Source organism: Lepisosteus platostomus, chromosome 8, assembly GCF_059453375.1.
Source record: "Lepisosteus platostomus isolate fLepPlt1 chromosome 8, fLepPlt1.hap1, whole genome shotgun sequence".
Taxonomy (NCBI): Eukaryota; Metazoa; Chordata; class Actinopteri; order Semionotiformes; family Lepisosteidae; genus Lepisosteus; species Lepisosteus platostomus.
The window spans coordinates 13780667-13798910 of NC_142618.1; the positions used below are offsets into that span (position 1 = coordinate 13780667).

General features: G+C 43.8%; 1 protein-coding gene and 1 long non-coding RNA gene across 3 annotated transcripts in view; one reads left to right on the forward strand and one right to left on the reverse strand.

Annotated features, from left to right (window-relative positions):
* The first annotated feature begins 105 nt into the window (after positions 1-105).
* On the forward strand, positions 106-17263 carry LOC148655702 (uncharacterized). Its single transcript, XR_015940790.1, has 3 exons — positions 106-437; positions 948-1111; positions 17141-17263. It is a non-coding gene; the product is annotated as an uncharacterized LOC148655702 (long non-coding RNA).
* LOC148655703 (putative Polycomb group protein ASXL3) overlaps positions 10400-18244 on the reverse strand; it is a 72496-nt gene continuing 64651 nt past the window's right edge. For both annotated transcript variants that reach the window (XM_088642511.1, XM_088642510.1), the window contains 2 exons: positions 16179-18081; positions 10400-15569 (listed from right to left, as the gene is read on the reverse strand). In XM_088642511.1, coding sequence (XP_088498637.1) covers positions 12087-15569; positions 16179-18081 — 5386 coding nt within the window. In that variant the 3' untranslated portion in view covers positions 10400-12086. The remainder of the gene's footprint in view (positions 15570-16178; positions 18082-18244) is intronic.

Here is an 18244-nt window from a genome sequence, read left to right on the forward strand (position 1 = left end):
AAACGGCCAGGTTGCTGTATTCTCAGATAAGCGATTTTTGACAAACGTTAAAAAAACACTAGTCTTTTATTTTATAGAACACGTTTACTCCTCTACACGTTTAAGATGCTATATCTATAAACCTGGTCGCATTAATTAGGTTTTGACCAGACTCTTTAATTGTACTGTAGGTTTCCAAAGCTGGAGTTCTAGAAGTTGTTCGTGAATTGAATCCCCCTGAGGAAATTACATTTTCTTTGCACCAATGGTTGTGGGTACCTAGCTAAAGAACTGTTGCTTATTCCATCGAATCTATGAAGAAATGGCTGGATGAGACCCTCTACTAGCTTCTAGTAACCAAGATAGAGAAAAACGGATTTCTGGCTTGGAAACTTTCTTTTGACAAGATATTCTGAACTGCAATTTCCGTCCCTGCGTGGATGCTGTTCGAGATGAAGGTATATCGTCTATAACTCTTGCGTGCCACCAGGTGGCGCTATGAATTAGTGACGGTAATCACACGCCTTGGCAACTCTCTGCCTCAGTGTGGCCAGAGGTCCATCATTCCGAGTGAAGGGGTGGACTGGTATCTACGGACAGTTGTTCTTTTTTCTTTTAAACAAAAGTAATAAATCTGCATTTTTTGAACCCGCAAAATAGGATTTCACTTTCAAATAATGAACCTAGAGACTTACAAACTGTAAAAGCTGTTTCGTATCTTTGTATCTGTTTATTAAAATATTTCAAATTGTAATTAATGGAGAAAAAATGTGTATGTATGGATTTCAGTTTTTAGTCTGGATTTTCTAGTCTGAGCAAAATATGTTTTATCTGTTTTTTTGTGGAGGGGGAGGAGTCAGTTTGGCCAGTTTGTGTATGTCGTTTTAATGAAATTTAGATTAAATTAAGAGATGAGAAACACGATTGTAAGAATTACACGCCAGTTAAAGAAATGTAAAATATTACAGTGCGACCAGCGAGAACTTTCTAGAATCGTCCTCAAGAACAGCAGCCTCGGGCGACAGGGCCTCTGGGTAATTTGCCAGGTGCACGCGTCGGAGCAGCACTCGGATACGCTGGCCCCCGCCGCTGAGGACTCTGGGAAGACGATTAGAGCATGCTGATTGAGGAGGTGAGACACCGAGACCCTCGGATTGAAAAGAACTAAAAACAGTTAAGAACTGTTATGATTGAACTGTTTTTGGTGTGTTTGCTGCGCGCCCTCGTCCTGTCCCCAGGTTTATGTACGTCTCCCTTTAGTGTCGTGTGTCTAGTACCCGGGGAGCCATGCAGGATGTGAGTCAGATGGTTACCAGGTCATCTGGCCTGTTTGTGTGAATGAGTCAGAAGTACATGAGTACATGTCATCTGCTCTTGTTGCTGGGTGAAAAGCTGAACCCTCAAAATCAGATTTGCACTAGAAGGATTTGCATTCAACAGGAATCTGTGTATATTCTTTTCTGACCCACCTATATAGGATATCTCAGCATTTTATTAACTTCTACATAGCAGCAGTTCAGAATGTTTATTTATCTAAATGACAAAAGTGGTCCTTTGTTAGGTGTAATTTAATTTACTGTACAGTATGTGTGTAGAAAGCCTGCTCTGCTCTCTGTGTGCAGAGGGTGAAGGAGGCGGTTAAACATGTGATAAAGGAGAGGTCAGTGATTGTACTATAGGCGGGCCTGCATATACTGTATGAATAATACATTTACCATTACTTTAACAAAGTAACATCAACGTCTGACACTATACTTGACACATCATTAGGGCTCCTGTGAATTCATCTTCAATTTATGGCCCTTCACATGAATGGTTTTTAATTTCTTGCCCGCCACTGTAATAAAAGCATTTTGCTTTTACATTGCACCAGAACTGTATAATGACATCACAGAGTAATGCATAAGTAGCTATATACAATAAATATACTGCCTAATAGATAGGGTTGCCAATGGCCAGAGTCCAGCCACCCTGGACAGGTTTTCTAGTTGCTCATCAAACAACTTGAGGCTTGAGGCACATATATAGAGTTTATATATATACTGTATAGGATGCCAAGATGACAAATTACAAATGTAGGCTGGAAAAACTAAGCATACCCTTTCTGTATCCACAAATAAGAGACTATATTGTTTTACTGTTTTACTGCTAACATAGTTTAGCTATTTAGATGACAGCAAAATCTATAGAAACCTATAAATCTATAGAAAATGCTAGCAGCAGACAAATTAAGTTCTAATCACAATTGTGCCAGAGTTGGAAAGTGTTTCAAATAGAAATGCAAAGCATCTCCATATCTTTTGGACACTCAGTGTTTTACCCCTGATGAACACATTTCATGTTGTGATTGTATATGTTCTTTGGTTACATAAAAAACAAATAAAACTGATGATTAAATACTGAATCCCAGCAATATTCAAGAAAAAACTCAATATGCATAGAGCTTTTCGTTTTGGGGATATATGTCCAATTCAATCTACCTTTTTAAGCACTATCTTTGTATGTATTTTACATGTAGATTGTATTTATCTTACATTCTCATACAGCCTTTAGAATGTCAGAAATGCTTGGGTACTATTTTTGATAGAATTACTATTATTTTACCAGTAGAAAAGGGAATGTATCATCATTCTGCAACCCTTTATATACAGTATAGTTTAATGTATGGTATGCATTAAAAATAATATATTCTATCTCCCAAGAGAAAGTCAAGGACAGTTAAGCTGATTCATTGACGGTTACGAATGCGGTTCAACCCCTGTTGGAATTCAATTAAGACTACAACTGAACAGTACAATTATAGTACCGATGTAGTTAAGTTTAATATTATTCTTCAAAACAGCAGCAAAAATGCTTTTCTTTAAAGCTCTAAGCTAACCCACTAATAGAGAATTCCTTGAAGTTCATTTTTTTCAGAAGAAAAGTTTGTTTAGAAAAAAATAACTTATATTTTCATGGTACAGTATGTACAAAAATCTTTTAATTCAATAAAATAGGCAAATACAAAGGCAAAATAAATCAAGAACACAGCTCATACAAGAATCTATTTTATTGAAGCCCAAAACGATATTGCAGTGCGCATTAAGACAAGCATATCATAAGGTATTTCCAGAGATGTGAAAGAAATTAAAATTATTTAACAAGTGCTTCCACATGATAGGAGAGAGCAACTTACAATAAGAGCCCAGCAAAGCTCTTGAATGAACTTCACGCAGAAACAGATTTAACGTTATGAATTGAGCCAGTACCCGCCGTGGCTCCCTAATAAATACCTCATTTCTCACGTGGAAAGAATGTGAAAGTAAATCGTCACAAAGAGCAAATAAAGGTAAGGGTGTCAGCTCTGTTTTAGTAATGTGACATTTTTACGTTCTCTAATAATAACCAATTGGAATGGGAAACGCCGGTAGCGTAACATCAAAGCAAAACTGTGCTGTACATTCCAGATTTCTGTACGTTGCATTGACGTGCTCGGGCTCAGGAAGCACAAACGGATGGGAGTAATTATAAGTTATTTAGGTTTGTAGGGAGATGGATAAACTAATTAGGAACAGTGGTAGCAACGGTCTGCAAGTGTTCCTCTGCTGCAAGAAATGGGGAATATGAAGTCACAATGTTGTTGCAGTGCCCGTCCTAAAGAGCACTTCGCTGCTGATGTGTTAAATGGGAATGAAATGAGAAGTTGAAGGAACTCGGAAAGGATTTGTGCGACGGGGCCATTGCGTTAAGTTTGGGGAAACTCCAGTCGCTCGTTAAAGCAAAAACAGCCACAGAAAGGAAAGTGAGAGTCTTAAATATCTTGTAATTGCCCTACACATTTTTTATTACACTTCTAATATGTCAATTAGGCACTGCGGATGCCATAGACATCAGAGGCTGATTCACAGCTGTACGCGGACAGGCCGGAGCATGAGACAGTAAGAATTTCACTCCTGTCTTAGTAGCTGTGTGACTCCATTGCAGCTCTCCTGCCAGCCAGATCTGTATATTTATAAACCTTTTGAAAGTGAGCCGCAGAATGCAATTTATTGCAAAAGCAGCGTGAAATACTGTACAGTTTGAAAATGCACATAGGAATGCAGCAGGGAGACAGAATGAAAAGAATGTGTGCTGCCGGCACGACATTACTTTTTAAGTTCAGGAAAAGCTGCTGGGCCGTCAATAATCTTTATCCGAGATATACTGTCCTGTCGATGTGTTAAAAAAGTCTTCCGTTCTGCTCTTGGAGTGTAAAAGCAAGACCAGTTTGGTGGTGTGGGGTCCTGGGGTACTTTGTGAAGTTTGATGTTGTCCTGAAGCTCCTGCCACCTTCCCAGGACGTGCAAGTGTGCTGATGTGTTTGTGTGTGTCCTGCAAGGGACTGGCACTAGGCTTCCCAGTCTGCGCTTTGTGCTTCGGGGATAGGTTCCCAGCTGCTGCAACTCTTTCCCCGGAAAAAGTAGCTTTCTGATATTGCGTGGATGAGTAGAAAAGCCTATTTTCCAGAATGTACTTGTTTACCAAGGGGCTTACCGTCTTAGTAACCTTGACACTACTGTACACTTTCAAACACTCTGGGCCCAGGGGTGGGTAACCTTGACACTACTGTACACTTTCAAACACTCTGGGCCCAGGGGTGGGTAACCTTGACACTACTGTACACTTTCAAACACTCTGGGCCCAGGGGTGGGTAACCTTGACACTACTGTACACTTTCAAACACTCTGGGCCCAGGGGTGGGTAACCTTGACACTACTGTACACTTTCAAACACTCTGGGCCCAGGGGTGGGTAACCTTGACACTACTGTACACTTTCAAACACTCTGGGCCCAGGGGTGGGTAACCTTGACACTACTGTACACTTTCAAACACTCTGGGCCCAGGGGTGGGTAACCTTGACACTACTGTACACTTTCAAACACTCTGGGCCCAGGGGTGGGTAACCTTCGCAATCTCCATCCAAGCTTCCAGTCTGTAATCCGTTTATCCAGCACTGGGTTGTGGGAGCAGCTGGAGCCTGTCCCGGCAAGCAACAGGCAGGACGCACACAGACACAGACAAGCAACAGGGCAAATTTTCCCAGAAGCCAGTTTACCTACCAGTACAGTATGTCTCCCAGAGGAAACCCATGTAAACACAGAGTATCTGCGTGGAGTTTGTACGTTCTCCCTAACACTGCAGGGGTTGAATCCATGACCCCAGCGCTGCGAGACAGTAATGCTAACCACTGTACCATGCCACCCTCCCTGTAAATATTTAAACAAATTTTACTAAGCCAGGTGCCGGAGATCACTTAAATAATAAAGGAGTAACTGGGACAAAGGCTTGAACTTCTTCTTCGCTGGAACTTGTTCCAGAAGGCACTGGGCTCAGCACTGCAGCCAGGCTACTCCACACAGGGTCTCACTCTTGCTCATCATGGACAGCACAGTTTGGAAACAGCCCATCAACGTTTCCTTACGTGTCTTAGTGAGTGCTTGGACCAATCCCATACACATATATGGGGGACATACAAAGTCCACACAGAAGGAGCTCCAGCCCAGGGCAGATTCAGGACCCAGGAGCTGGGAGCCTGCAGCCCCAGGCGCTGTGCTGCTTGGAACAAACGCTTCCACCTGCCCTAGCCCAGCTATCACACAGAACAAGCTGTTGCCGCCAGGAGCTGCGGCAGGCATTCGTGGGGTATTTTCTTAGGCAATGTGACTTTGGACTTTAATTTCTTTGTATTTTATATATGCTACTGTCATTTTTATGTGTTTTTGTCATACTGTATATATACCGTGGTCTATTGAAACCTATTGTAAGGTTTTTTCCTCTTATTGAATTTCCTGGAGAATAATCTTACCATCGTTTAGCCTGAAGAGAAGGAATCTTCGGAAAAAAGATGTTCTTTAGTAGCGGATACCTCCCGAAATTCCCAAATTCCCTCATTCCTACCTTGTCATTGCCATTACCTGAATAACATTAAATATAAAAACAAAATGTTAAGCAGTAAATGCAATCTGCATCTCATCTCTTAGATATCTCTTAAATACTATTGTATCTGTCTTCGCATCCACCTGAGCTCCTGTGCTGGGCGAGGCTTCGACGTGGGGGGGGAAGAAAAAAGAAAGAAATGGAAATGGAATGGTTAAGAAAAGTAAAAGACATTTAGCTTAACTGTGCGATCCCATCTCGTACAGTACATGCAGAAGAGAATAGCACTTTTACAGTCGCCTTGGTAACATATCCATGGCAACAAAAGTGCGATGTTGAACCTTGGAATCTGATGGACTGCTCCTATCACCAGTGGGGTAATGTGTGCAAAACACTAAGAGTAGCCTCACGGGGACCAATCAGTCTACATGAAGTAGCAAGGTAGCCAGCAGGCCTGGAGTGAATTTGGACAGAACACAGTCAAAACAGATTTTAAATTTCTTTAGAGCCTTTTTGATTGTTACTGCAGGCCCAGGTAAAATAATGGAAAAATCCATTTTGGAGCATACTCCTAAGCCTGTGTGTCAGAAACCAATAAGTACCTAGCTTTGCAGTATGCAGTACATCGCATGATTACAAAAATGGCATATTCTTCCCTTATTCCTCTTGTAGTTGTTGAAGAAACAATATTATGAAGGTTCACCTGACAGAAAAGCGCAATAAGCTAAATCAGTGTTCTCTGGTTATATTTAAACCCCCAAAATTGAAATTCTCACATCCAGAATGGGTTGTACTAAACTGTTAATTGAAGTTTCCTGGAAAGTGGAAGGCTGCATGTTTTGTTGAACTTGAATGTTATAAAAGTGATAATTGCATCAAAATGTTAGTGGTAAAACTGTGCATGCACACAATTGAGTTACAGTACACGTTCCATTGCGGATAAAGATTTAAAATGAAAACTGTTTTCTTTTGTAGTATAATAAACATTGGCAGTACTTCAAAAATATGTCGTTAGGTGTTTATACTGTGGATTCCATAATCTTTTTTTCATGTCTGGGGTGCTCAACAAATAAACCAAATGAAAGAAAATACCATTAAGATGGTCCATTTAGTTTGTTTTTCTTTGGATCCATTAGTTAGCTGGATCCAAAGATTTCATACAGACATTTCCATACACCCAAAACTAAGATAAATGAATGCTTCCTGTTCTCAGTTTTAAATGCACTTCCACACGCTTCCACTTCAAGCCTCTGGTGTGTTTTTAACTTTTTAATCTGAAGAAATCCAGTGCGGTGACTTTGTCAGTGCCTTTGAGGATTTTGAATACTTGTATTAGGTCAACTCATAGTCGTCTCTGTGCAGGGTTGAAACAGCTCAGTTCCTTCAGCCTATCAGTACGAGACATTTTCCTTAAGACTAAAGAGACTCAGTTCCTTCAGCCTGCCAGTGTGGGAAACTCCCTTCAGACTAAAGAGACTCAGTTCCTTCAGCCTGCCAGTGTGGGAAACTCCTTTCAGATTAAAGAGACTCAGTTCCTTCAGCCTGTCAGTGTGGGAAACTCCCTTCAGACTAAAGAGACTCGGTTCCTTCAGCCTGTCAGTGTGGGAAACCCTTCTGACTAAAGAGATTGAGTTCCTTCAGTCTGCCAGTGTGGGACACTCCCTTCTGACTAAAGAGACTCAGTTCCTTCAGTGTGTCAGTGTGAGACCCTCCCTTCAGATTAAAGAGACTCTGTTCCTTCAGCCTGTGTATGACATCCCCTTAAGCCCTGAATTTAATAATAGTTTAATAGGCTATCAGTTTGATGTGGCAACTTGGAAAGTGCTACCAAATTGGATTGCAGTTAACTCAATAAAGTCATAACTCATAATCCTGACCTCCCTCAGCAATAACACAATCCTGGCACAGCTCCGAGAAGCTCAGTCACTCCGGCTGGGCAGCAGTGGCCCAGCTGCTGAAGGCAGTGTCCTGCTGATGGCCCCTCAGATTCTGTTCTGGGCTGAAGTCAGGAGCAAGTCGTGTTGGCTGTGGCAGGGCGTAATCCTAGCACTGCGTGGCCTTGCTTCCGGCTGCTGCTCTGTACGTCCCGCATCTCTGGATTGGCTTGCAGGAAAGGAAAACGTACAGTAGGGTTCATGGCTTTTGTCAATGTGTGATCAGTACTTATACAGTATGTTGGCAGGTGGAGACAAGATCAATGGGGACTAATAACCTGCCCTCCTGTCACCTGACCAGCTGGTGAAATACAGTTGTTCAGGAGACAAGTCAGACCAAGGAAGCAGTTTTCCATGGGACCCTTTACCTCTGCTAGCTGGGAAGCTTGCAGAGGCTCTGTTATGTCTGTACCACGGGGAGGGAGGAGCAGAGAGGAGACCGACTGACAGGCCTTGGCCTACACTTCAAGGACACAAAGTTGAGTTTTTGGAAAGGATTTATTTGAGAGAATACTGTCGAAGAGCAACTCTAGTTTCCAAGAGTTTTGAAGCTCGTTATCAACTTAGCTGCCGAGGTACAGTGTGAAAACGTTTAGTTGCAGCTCAGTGAAAAGCTGAGGCTTTTCTCTTGTAGTTTTGAATATTGCTTTCTTCCGCACTGTAAATAAAGAGCACTGCTGCTTTTGTGTGCCTACCTTTAAAATATCCTTGTTACAGTACCCTGTCCCAGGATATGCCACAATATAAGCAGTGAGGTTGTCTTTCATTCAACACCAAAAGCGTTCCTGTGGTAAAGGAGAGCCCTCCCCAGATCATCACACTTCCACGGCCCCACTGCCTGGCTTGAGCAATGCAACAGTTGGCATGACAACAGCGTCACCATGGCGTCTCTACGCTCATTCTTCCCTCAGGTCTGTCAAGGCCAAAATGGCTGTTGTCAGTGACTGAATCACTCCTCCACTCACCAGCACTGGCTCCGCCACCAGCTCAGATGGTCTCTACCCCCCTAGAGTTGCCAATTTCATATAACACTGCCCCTGAACTGAAGGGCTCTGAACATGCAGATCGCTATGAGCCATGTTCGTTCCTCTGACGTGTAGGGGCATTTATGTCAGGCTGTAGCTGCTGCAGCCTGACAACAGTAAGAATCAGATGAACATGACAGCCCTGGACCGATGTGGTGACCCTCTGTTCCTTCACAGCTCTGGTCACATCTCCTTCTCCGTGCAACGTCTCTCACAGACAGGCAACCTGAATGGAGGCATACCGTTATCTTTCACTGTTCATGTAAAATCGGCTTTATGGATGTTGAAGCTACTTGCGTTGGCAATTTTAACTCGAGTACCAAACTCTGGCCATCTGGTGTTTTCATGAAATCACATGACTTGACACTCAGTATTTTGTCATCCCGAGGCACAATGCTATTCAAACAACCAACAAGCCTGTCTGCTCACAGTTTAAAATATAAAAAAACATCATGGATTTGCTCATCGAGCGACAAATTTAAAACGTTATAGTTTTGCACTTTGTGGGTTGGTGTACAATGGTACCACTATCAGTTCACAAAGCACAGATCTTAAAGAGACATAAAATGTAGAGAATATGTTTAATTACATTTTGAAATATTAGCACCTTAGTAAAATATTTGTACTTGAGAATATCAAACTTGAGGTGTGAGTATCTTGTTTAACTGTTGCTTGCTTTGTCTTACACACATATTCACCATGCGTTTTGTTTTCAAGTCTGTTGAATCAGCTATGATAATTACTTGCTGTATACATTTTCCTTTTTTTTGGTGCTTTGGAATTTCAGGGCTTGATTTACATCTCAGAAAAAGAATGTTGTTAAAATGTAGCTTATTTTAGGACAGTAGGGAAATAAATTCACTTGTTTCCAACTCAAAACTGCTGTGCACAAGATTTTTATGCTCTCATTGTGCAACAGTTAAATTGGATCTCGTATGCACATTGAAGTACTCTTCATATCGGATATAAACATAGAGCAGAATTTTTTTTTTTTAAACTCTCAGAACACTTTAAAACTATGGACTTTTTGCATAACTTAGCAATATCATTTCTGAAGTTATAAACATCAAAAGCGTAAACATTGCATTTCAATCTGATAGTCTGGATTACTGTGCCCTTATAAAAAAATAGTGAAATAAAACATATGTTTGTAGGCTTTGTTAGTGTATTTATATGCAAGTAATTATTGTCCTCCCACAGAAAAACCTAAGAAACGCCTACACCTAGTCTTGCTCGATGGATACTGAAGGATTAAAAGCAGTGCTTGTTAAGCTTCTGATCCTCAGATACAAGTCCTTTCTGGATGTGATCCATTGTGACCACTGGGGGATGATCTGCTATTTCCTACACCTTCTACTGAATCGGTTTTGGCAACCTGGCCGAACTATTTTAAAGTGAATGCAAATGCTCGTACAGTATATCGAAACTGTTAAGCTGTGGCAAATTCTCATGAAGTTATATATCAGAAGAAAATACTTGCGGGAAGAAAAAAGCACAACTTGCTCAGTGAAACGTATGCTCAAAAAACAAAATGTGCTTTTTTAAAAAAAAAACAACAACCCAAATGACACGGAAAAGACCAGTCTTTTATTTTTTTATTCTTATACATTAAGATCTGACATTTGTTTTTTTTCCTCTCAACACGATACAGCACCACTGAAGACATTATCCCTGAAGTCTAACGGATACAACACAAATCCTCTTCAGTTAAGTCTGCAATGCTCTTTTAATAACAAATCAAGGATAACGTGAGTTTAAACAATTAAAACCTTTTGCAACAGACTGACGGCTCCTGTTCTGGGCTTTACATTTGTATGTACCACCTGATGGGAGTTGTTCTTCTTTGGTAGAATTTGAAGAAGGATTTGACAACAAATACTGGTTAATGGGTCTCGTTTCAAATGGTTCTCCACTACGATTCACGTTCCCCGTCCTGCTAGGCATGGGCTCTTTTTCACATCGATAACACTAATACATTTGATGTCAGCTGTAATTTTAAGAGCGCTTCTCTGAAAAAGGCATACAATGGCAAAAATCGAGATGTACGTAAACATTGAGAATTCCGACATTTTGTAACAAATCCGTCACTCGTTCTCGCAAAACAAAACACAAACTCTAATTGACACACTTTTTAATAGCATTGGTAAAAAGATGTGATATACTTATAATTAATAACATATCATGGTTATATGTATAATACAGGTACAATTTATACCAAACGAGTATTTTAATACTTTTTGCCCATGACGATTGCAACGGAAAGTAGGACGTTGCTTGGCTAATGGTTGATGCAATACTTTTCTTTTAAACACTAGTCTTAACGCTAACATTGATACCAGTTAGGCCAGTATCAGATATCACTTGGCACAACACAAGCCCGTATGTTCGTATATCTGAAATCGCTGTAAGGATAGGGCTCCTGCTCCTCACAGCTCCCATGTGGAATGGATCGTTTCTTTAACTGTTCCGCTACAAAATAATTGGTCATTTTAAAAAGCCATCATTTCACAACCGGTGATCGTATACTTGATAAAAATGATAGAAACATACATTTTAAATGTATGCATTAATAAATAAATAAGTTATAAACAACTGTACAGAGACTCACCACAGTACAACAGAGACCGAATGGGTTAAAAGGAAAGCGAAAGAAAAAAAAAAAGAGGTTTATAAGGCCTGATCAAAATACTGCAGCTGCTCTGTGGGGGAAAAAAAAAGTTTCACATTTGAAGAAAAAGATAACAAAAACCTCAGCTTTGTTTATTCCGAATGTCAGAAAGACACATTTTTTCAGAAATGTCTATCCTAAAGAAACGGATCTTTTTAACGGAATTCCAGGTTTCACACAGAAATGCAGAGCATGATCGATGTAAAAGAAGTCCAGAATAAGTTTTTCAATTTACAGGCACATTTCATAGTTCAGGCCTTGCTATTTTGTAAGTGAACTGTAGTGCATATTTTAAATGGCTTTTCTTCTATCCTCTCCTATTCTAACCTGCCTTTCATTTTCAGACAGTGCTATACTTAAAATACCATGGTTCTGATTCATAGCTTATATTCACATTCCTCTGTATTCATGTAAACATTGAAATACTTACAGTGTCGCTATGAAGTAGACAAACACAAAACAAGCTTTAAAAAAAGAAATAAGTTAAAAGTTTTTAAACAACTTGAACGATGCAGGAATGAAAACTGTAAAATCGCAAGGTATTCACAATTTAGTGTTGTTCGCTTATGTTTCGTGACCCCTGGCTACCGAACTACCAAGCAGGCAACACACAGCTTTGACGGGCCTATGCAGTCATCATGGCAGAAAGCTCCGCAGCCCTTGCACACAATCATGGCTTTCAGCCGACACGAGCATTTCAGCTCCAGTTCATCTGCTCTGCTGCCGTCTGCGTACTTCTGGCCTGACATTGGAGCGCCCGGATTCGACAAGCCACTGGTGCCGCTTGTGCTGTTGCCCAGAAAGTTTCCTATGGACTTCTCGATAACGGATGCAGTCCTGTTAAACTTGGCGTTACCGAAGTGTATGGTGGAGTAGTTGCCATAGACCTGCTGGGGCTGAGGTACGTGTGGGTTTCTGGGAGGGTTTAACTGGGCAAACGACTTCTGTGACTCAGGGGCAATGTAGGGAGGGAACTCTGGGCTCTTGAGCTGAAAGGCCTGAATGTGTTCCTTTCCTTCATTTTGCTCATACGGTGTCTGTTTCATACCCATTTCACAGTTGTTGCTCAACCCGTCGTCAAAAGACCCGGGCTCCACTTTTATATTGCTACAGATGTTTGCTGAGGGAAGCCAATTCAGACTCTTGTTGGTCTCCATGGCAACCACTGTTTGCTTGTGATCAGACGGGACTTCTCCATTAGGTGGATGGACTAAAGATTTGTTCTGGGCGGCCTGCGAGACGCTGCCAATGTCATCAGCCTGCTTAATTTGAAGATTAGGTGGAAAAACACTTCCTTTTCTCAATTGATCTGTTGCCACAGAAATATTGACCTCCCCTAGACCTTTTTGTTCCTGCTGCCTGTTGAATGCTAATGCGTTTGGAGTGCTGCGGCCAGATGTGGCTTTCATCAAAGTGGTTGGAGGGCTCGAGTCTCTGACATCAGCCGGGGGAGGATAAAAAAGCCTTTGAGAGACACTAGCCTCAGAAGGAAAGCTGCCGTTTTTATCAATACCCAATAACCCCTTCTGAAAGCTACAAGCAGGGAGAGGCCTCTTTGGTTGTTTAATGTCTGGGCTGGGAGTAATTCTGCCATGTATCAGGTTTCTATTCACCCACTCCTGTACAAACGGTTGCCCTGGGCCCAAATGATTCAAACTAAGATTGCAGGAAGCAATTTTAGATTCTGCCTCTGTCATCTGCTTGCCCTGCTCACATTTGATGTGAGCCAGCTCCCCGACAGGCCTGGCTACCCTTTTGGTGCCATGGGTGTCCTGTTTTCTGATGTGGCTGGGCCCTGCCAGCCCCAGAGGTTGTCCTTTGCCGTCTGGGCTGATGCAGCTCTGAGCGTTCTCCATGACATTTCTCTCGGCAGCAGCTGTTTTGCATACTGAGGTATTCTGAAAAGGTAAGGGCAGTCGATTTATCTCCAGCCTCGTGCCTGTGCGAGGCTGGGGCAGCACTTTCTCCAAGGGCAGGTTGCCTTGCAGTAGCTGAGTCACCAGGGGGTTATTGGCCTCGACTGACGACAGGCGACAGGTCGAGCCTCCCTGAAGAGGGGCCCTCCGCTGGTGTTCTGTGTTCACCGACACACAGTTCTCAGCCAGGGAGCTGACAGCTGCGCTCACAGCCTTGAGAGGCCTTCCTTCCAGTAGGTGAGCTGCCTGGTGTGGGTTCATGGGTTCTTTGAAGTCCCCGGTGTCCATATCAGTCGGCTCAGATTTGATCACTCTCGTTTCTGAGAAATGAGAAGAGTCTGAAGAAGAGATCATTCCATCTGCGCCCGAAGCTGTTTCAGCTTTGTTCTGTCTTGTGTCACTTGTATGCTGATGTTTATGGATTACCATTGTGTCCACGCTATGCCTGTCTTTCTCCTTTATCCAACTTTTGGCTTCACTGCCTTGCTCATTGATTACAGCTTTTTCTGCATGTTTGTACAACAAGGAGCTATATATGAGATTGGCAGTGTTCTGCTCAGTGGGATCGCCATCCCTTCGCCCATCCTGCTGGGGTGCAGGTAGACCGTGCAATACATTGTAAGCCATCTGCAGTTTTTTATTGTTCATTCTGGAGGCTGTGTTGAGGACGGCATTCTGCTCTGCTTTCTGGCGGAAGGGCTCGGCTCTGCTCATTATGGACTCCTGCAGGCGCAGGACTGTTTCAGTTTTCACACCTTTGCTTGGCTGAATCCGCCGAGCTTCAGGCCCAGCCGCAGGAGGTGTGTTTGAGTACGAAGCCGAACTGTGATCTACTATAACTTTACACGGGATAGCTTTATTACTGGCTGAGTCGGCTGGAAGCAGCTGCCTACACCTGGCTAGTTCATTTTCATTGGCATTATTGTGGCAGTTTGGTGTAGGAACTTTCTTTACCGGACTCACGCCTGTGTGAGGTGGACCTGTGTTTGAGCTGTCCATTTCGGTTTTGTCTCTGTAATGCTGCACTTCTCTCCTTTCTGAAGCACTATAAGCGTGGTGGTCAGGAGCAAAGGACGTGCATGTCCTTTCAAAGGAAAAGGGTTTGGTGCTTCCCAGGGGGAAGGCTCTCTGGGGGATATTCGAGCTGTCTTGGATGGTACTAACACCAGAGTTGAGCTGCCCACTATTCATGCAAGATGAAGGGGGAGTAATCTGTCCCGCGTAGCGCAGGCCAGCGTAACTTGTAGAAGAACATGACACTGTATTAGTCAAAGGGCCTGCTGAGATGGGAGCCGGGAGGCCATCTTTATATTTTGGCAGGACAGCTTTATGGGGAGAGCAAGCGAGGGCGGTTTTGGCAAAGGGTTTAGAAGGGGAGACTTTGAAGACAGAGTTTTGTAGATTAGCGTTGCTGACGGACACGAGAACGGAAGGGCTCTGAGGAGGACTGGAAAACCCATGGGCAGAGACTGGCACTGGCGAGGTACCAACAGCACTTGCAGTGGGCTTGCTATCCGCCTGACTGGCACTGGTCATTCTGAACAGAGGTATGGAGCTGGTGGTGCAGGCTGAGGGAACACTGTGAGGGACAGAGTTTGGCACAGACATACTGACGATAGACTTTGCAATCGCAATTCTGTTTTCTAAAGTATTCAAGCTGGGACAAGAGCCCTGAGCAATGGCAAAGCCCTTTTCGGGGGATCTCCGGTTGGGATTGGCTATGATCACGCCTGTCGGACAGTCGCTTTTCGATGGGGTAGCAGCTTGCGATTCTGTCAGACATCTGTCCTCCTTTGCGCCGTGCAGCTTCGGGCCCTTGACTGCCTGGTGGCCGTGAGCTCTGGCCTGGTGCTTGGCGAAGAGCTTTGCTTTCGTTTGCTCTTTGATATGGGCCAGCGTCCTGGTCTTGCTGCCTTCCGACGGCGTTCCGCCCTCTCCGGAGGTGATCCGCGCGGCCGCGGCCACCGCCGCCGCCGCCGCCGCCTCTCTCTGCGCCCTGGCCTGCTGAGCCCTGGCCTTGATGTCTGCCAGGGTTCTGGCTCCTGTGTTCCTCCCGGCACTTTGAGAAGACGGAGGAGAGGCCTTCGGCTCAGGCTTTGACACCGGCTGAGTCTTGATGATGAAGGGCAGACCAACTTTGGAGAGCTGAATCTAAGGACAGAAAAATGCACTTTGAATTATCGCCATTGGTACATTGTCACAGCACTGTGTAAAACTGTATAAAACTGAAGAGACATGCTCCAAACAGAGCCTAAAGCAAAACCATGCGGTAAAAAATCACACAAGACAAGCCATTAGTACTGTTCCTTTACATTCCACCTGTTTTAATTTTTTTGAGCAATTATCTACCCAGTTGGGAATCACCAATAGCTCACAGCTTAAAAAAACAAGTCTGTTTTACAGAAAGCAGTTAATGGATGGGATTTAACACCCGTGCAGTGGTAAATAATACAGATCTACAGTATATGACATATGACCATGGGCAGGAAACTTGCACTGAATGGAGTGTGCTATCTTTGGTTGAACATCTTGAGTGATGGAGTGATTCAAAGCCTTTTGAAAGGGAAGACACCTTTGAGGAACCAAGTCCAGAGTGGCAAATGTTAATAAAACAAAGGATTTCTTATCCTTCTTCTAAATGTCTAAAATGGTGTTTTTAACACCAGATACTTTTCCCTCTCAAGATAGCTTTCTGAATCTGAACTTGGTCTTTTCAAATTCAATGATTCTACTAAGGAACAAAATCATTTCTCCACAAACCTTGAGCGGAGGTACTCTGAGCTCCTCCTTGGGCACTGCGTCTTTCTCACGAGCCTGGGAACTTGAGTGAGAGCTGCTTGATTCGCTCTCTTCTATCCTGGCCCGCTTTTCCTTACATATCCCCGCGTGCTGCTCTCCAGTCTTCCTCTTCGGGTTCTCTATATCCCTGCTCTCTGAGCGGGCTATGTCAGGAGACCTATTGGGGTCCACTTGCTTAATAGAGTGCGTTTCATCTGCCCTGTGATGGTGGTTTGTTGAGTGGGGCTTATGGTGTTTGGCCTTTGGCATTTCAGCCCACGCAGTGATTTCTGAAGCAGACGACTTTTCGGCAGCCTGGTGATACTTATTCTGTTTGGAGCCTTTGCCATTGCCATGAGTCTCTGTCTTCTCTACGGGAAGGGTATCAATCTCATGCTGGGGCTCTTTCTTATTTTGTTTGATCTGGGAGTTTTCAGCGGGTGACACCTCAGGTGATGGAGATTCTACCACTTCTGGTTCAGCCGCCATCGTTTCAGCTAGGAGCTGGGCTGGTTTCTGGATTTCAGGTTCTGAGAATGGAGGTGGCTCATAGGTGGCTTCTGAGAATGGAGGTGCTTCAGAGTCGGTCTCCTCCGTGAAATGATTCTGTTTAGCGTCTGCACTCTCAAGCTTCTTGTCAGAATGCACTATGGGATTTTCAGCAGCGGGAGAAGCATAGGGTTCAGGGGGTTTCGATAAAGGTGTTTTTACTTGACTTTCGACATTTTCAATTTCCGGTTCCTCCTCTACTTTGGGTGGTTCTGGAGATACAGGTGCCGTTTTTGTCTCCTGAATTCGATACCCGTTCACACCAGGTGATCTGGGAGAGGAAGCCGAATTGTGTTCCACGGTCTCTATTTTAGGGTTTTCACACAAATGGGACAATTGTACTGACGGTGGTAGTTGTTTGACTGGGCTAAGTGCATCTACTTCTTTCTCCACAGAAGACCCACTGAGGTCTGGAACCCTAACTGGCTCCTCTGTTGACACGGGCAGTATTTCCGATGGGGAGCACAACAGAATGTCTGCCGGACTCTCCTGCACCTTGTTTTCAAGCCATGGATTAGGAGGCATCTCACTTTTGGTCTTTTCCGATAATGGTGGCTGTCCTGAGTTATACAGGTCCGTCCCACTGGGCGGCTCTGAACTGCTAAGGTCCGATTCACCGTCATGCTCTAAACAAATCGAAGACTCCTCTGCCTCCGTTAGAGCTGCCTGCTCGGCTTCCAGCTGCTGCACTCCTGCGGACTGTTCCCCCTCTTTAGCTTCAGGCAGCACTGTACTGCTGTCATCTTCTGAGTCTACTGGAGGGGAGGGGGTTTGGTCCAGTACATTTGGAGCTAACTGTGGAGTTGCAGTCAGTGTTTCTGCTTCATCGCTTACTGGCTTCGGAGTCGTTTCTTGGGAAGGCCGAGAAGAGGTCCCTGAGCATGGGTATTCGGCAAGGATATCGGAGTTTTCGGAATCCAGGGCTTTGATTTCTTCTTCCTGGCTTTTCAGAGTGCAGCTACTGGAGTACTCGGAGGTGTCTGATCCTTGTTTGACCTGCTCCTCCAGGTACTCGCAAGCCGCAGAGTCCACCTCCTCTGCTATTTCCTCTTGTACCACAGCTTCCTCTGTGGAAATCTCAGGGAAACCAGAGAGCAGTATGTCTTCAGATGGCTGCCCAGTCGCTACCTTCGAAGCCAGCTCCATGTTGCACATGGCCTGCTCCCCACCTTCTTCACTGGAATACAATTTCTCCGAAGGCTCAAGCTCATTTCTGTCAGCAGGGCCCTGACTGGAGGTTCCTGGCACGGCCGGAGGCTCTACTGCAGAACCATTGTCCTCAGAACACTTCTGCACAGAAGTGAGGGTTACCGACTCCTCTTCTGTCATGCCCAATCTAAAAAAGGGAACGAGAATGAATGGTCATTTAAGAAATGTGCAACGACCTGAAGATCAGCTTTCTGTGTTAAGATTAGTGGTTTAAGATTAGGCTGGTCAAAGATCAAAGTACACAATTATTTTATTTACTTTGTGGTTTACAAAGGTTTTATTAGATTATT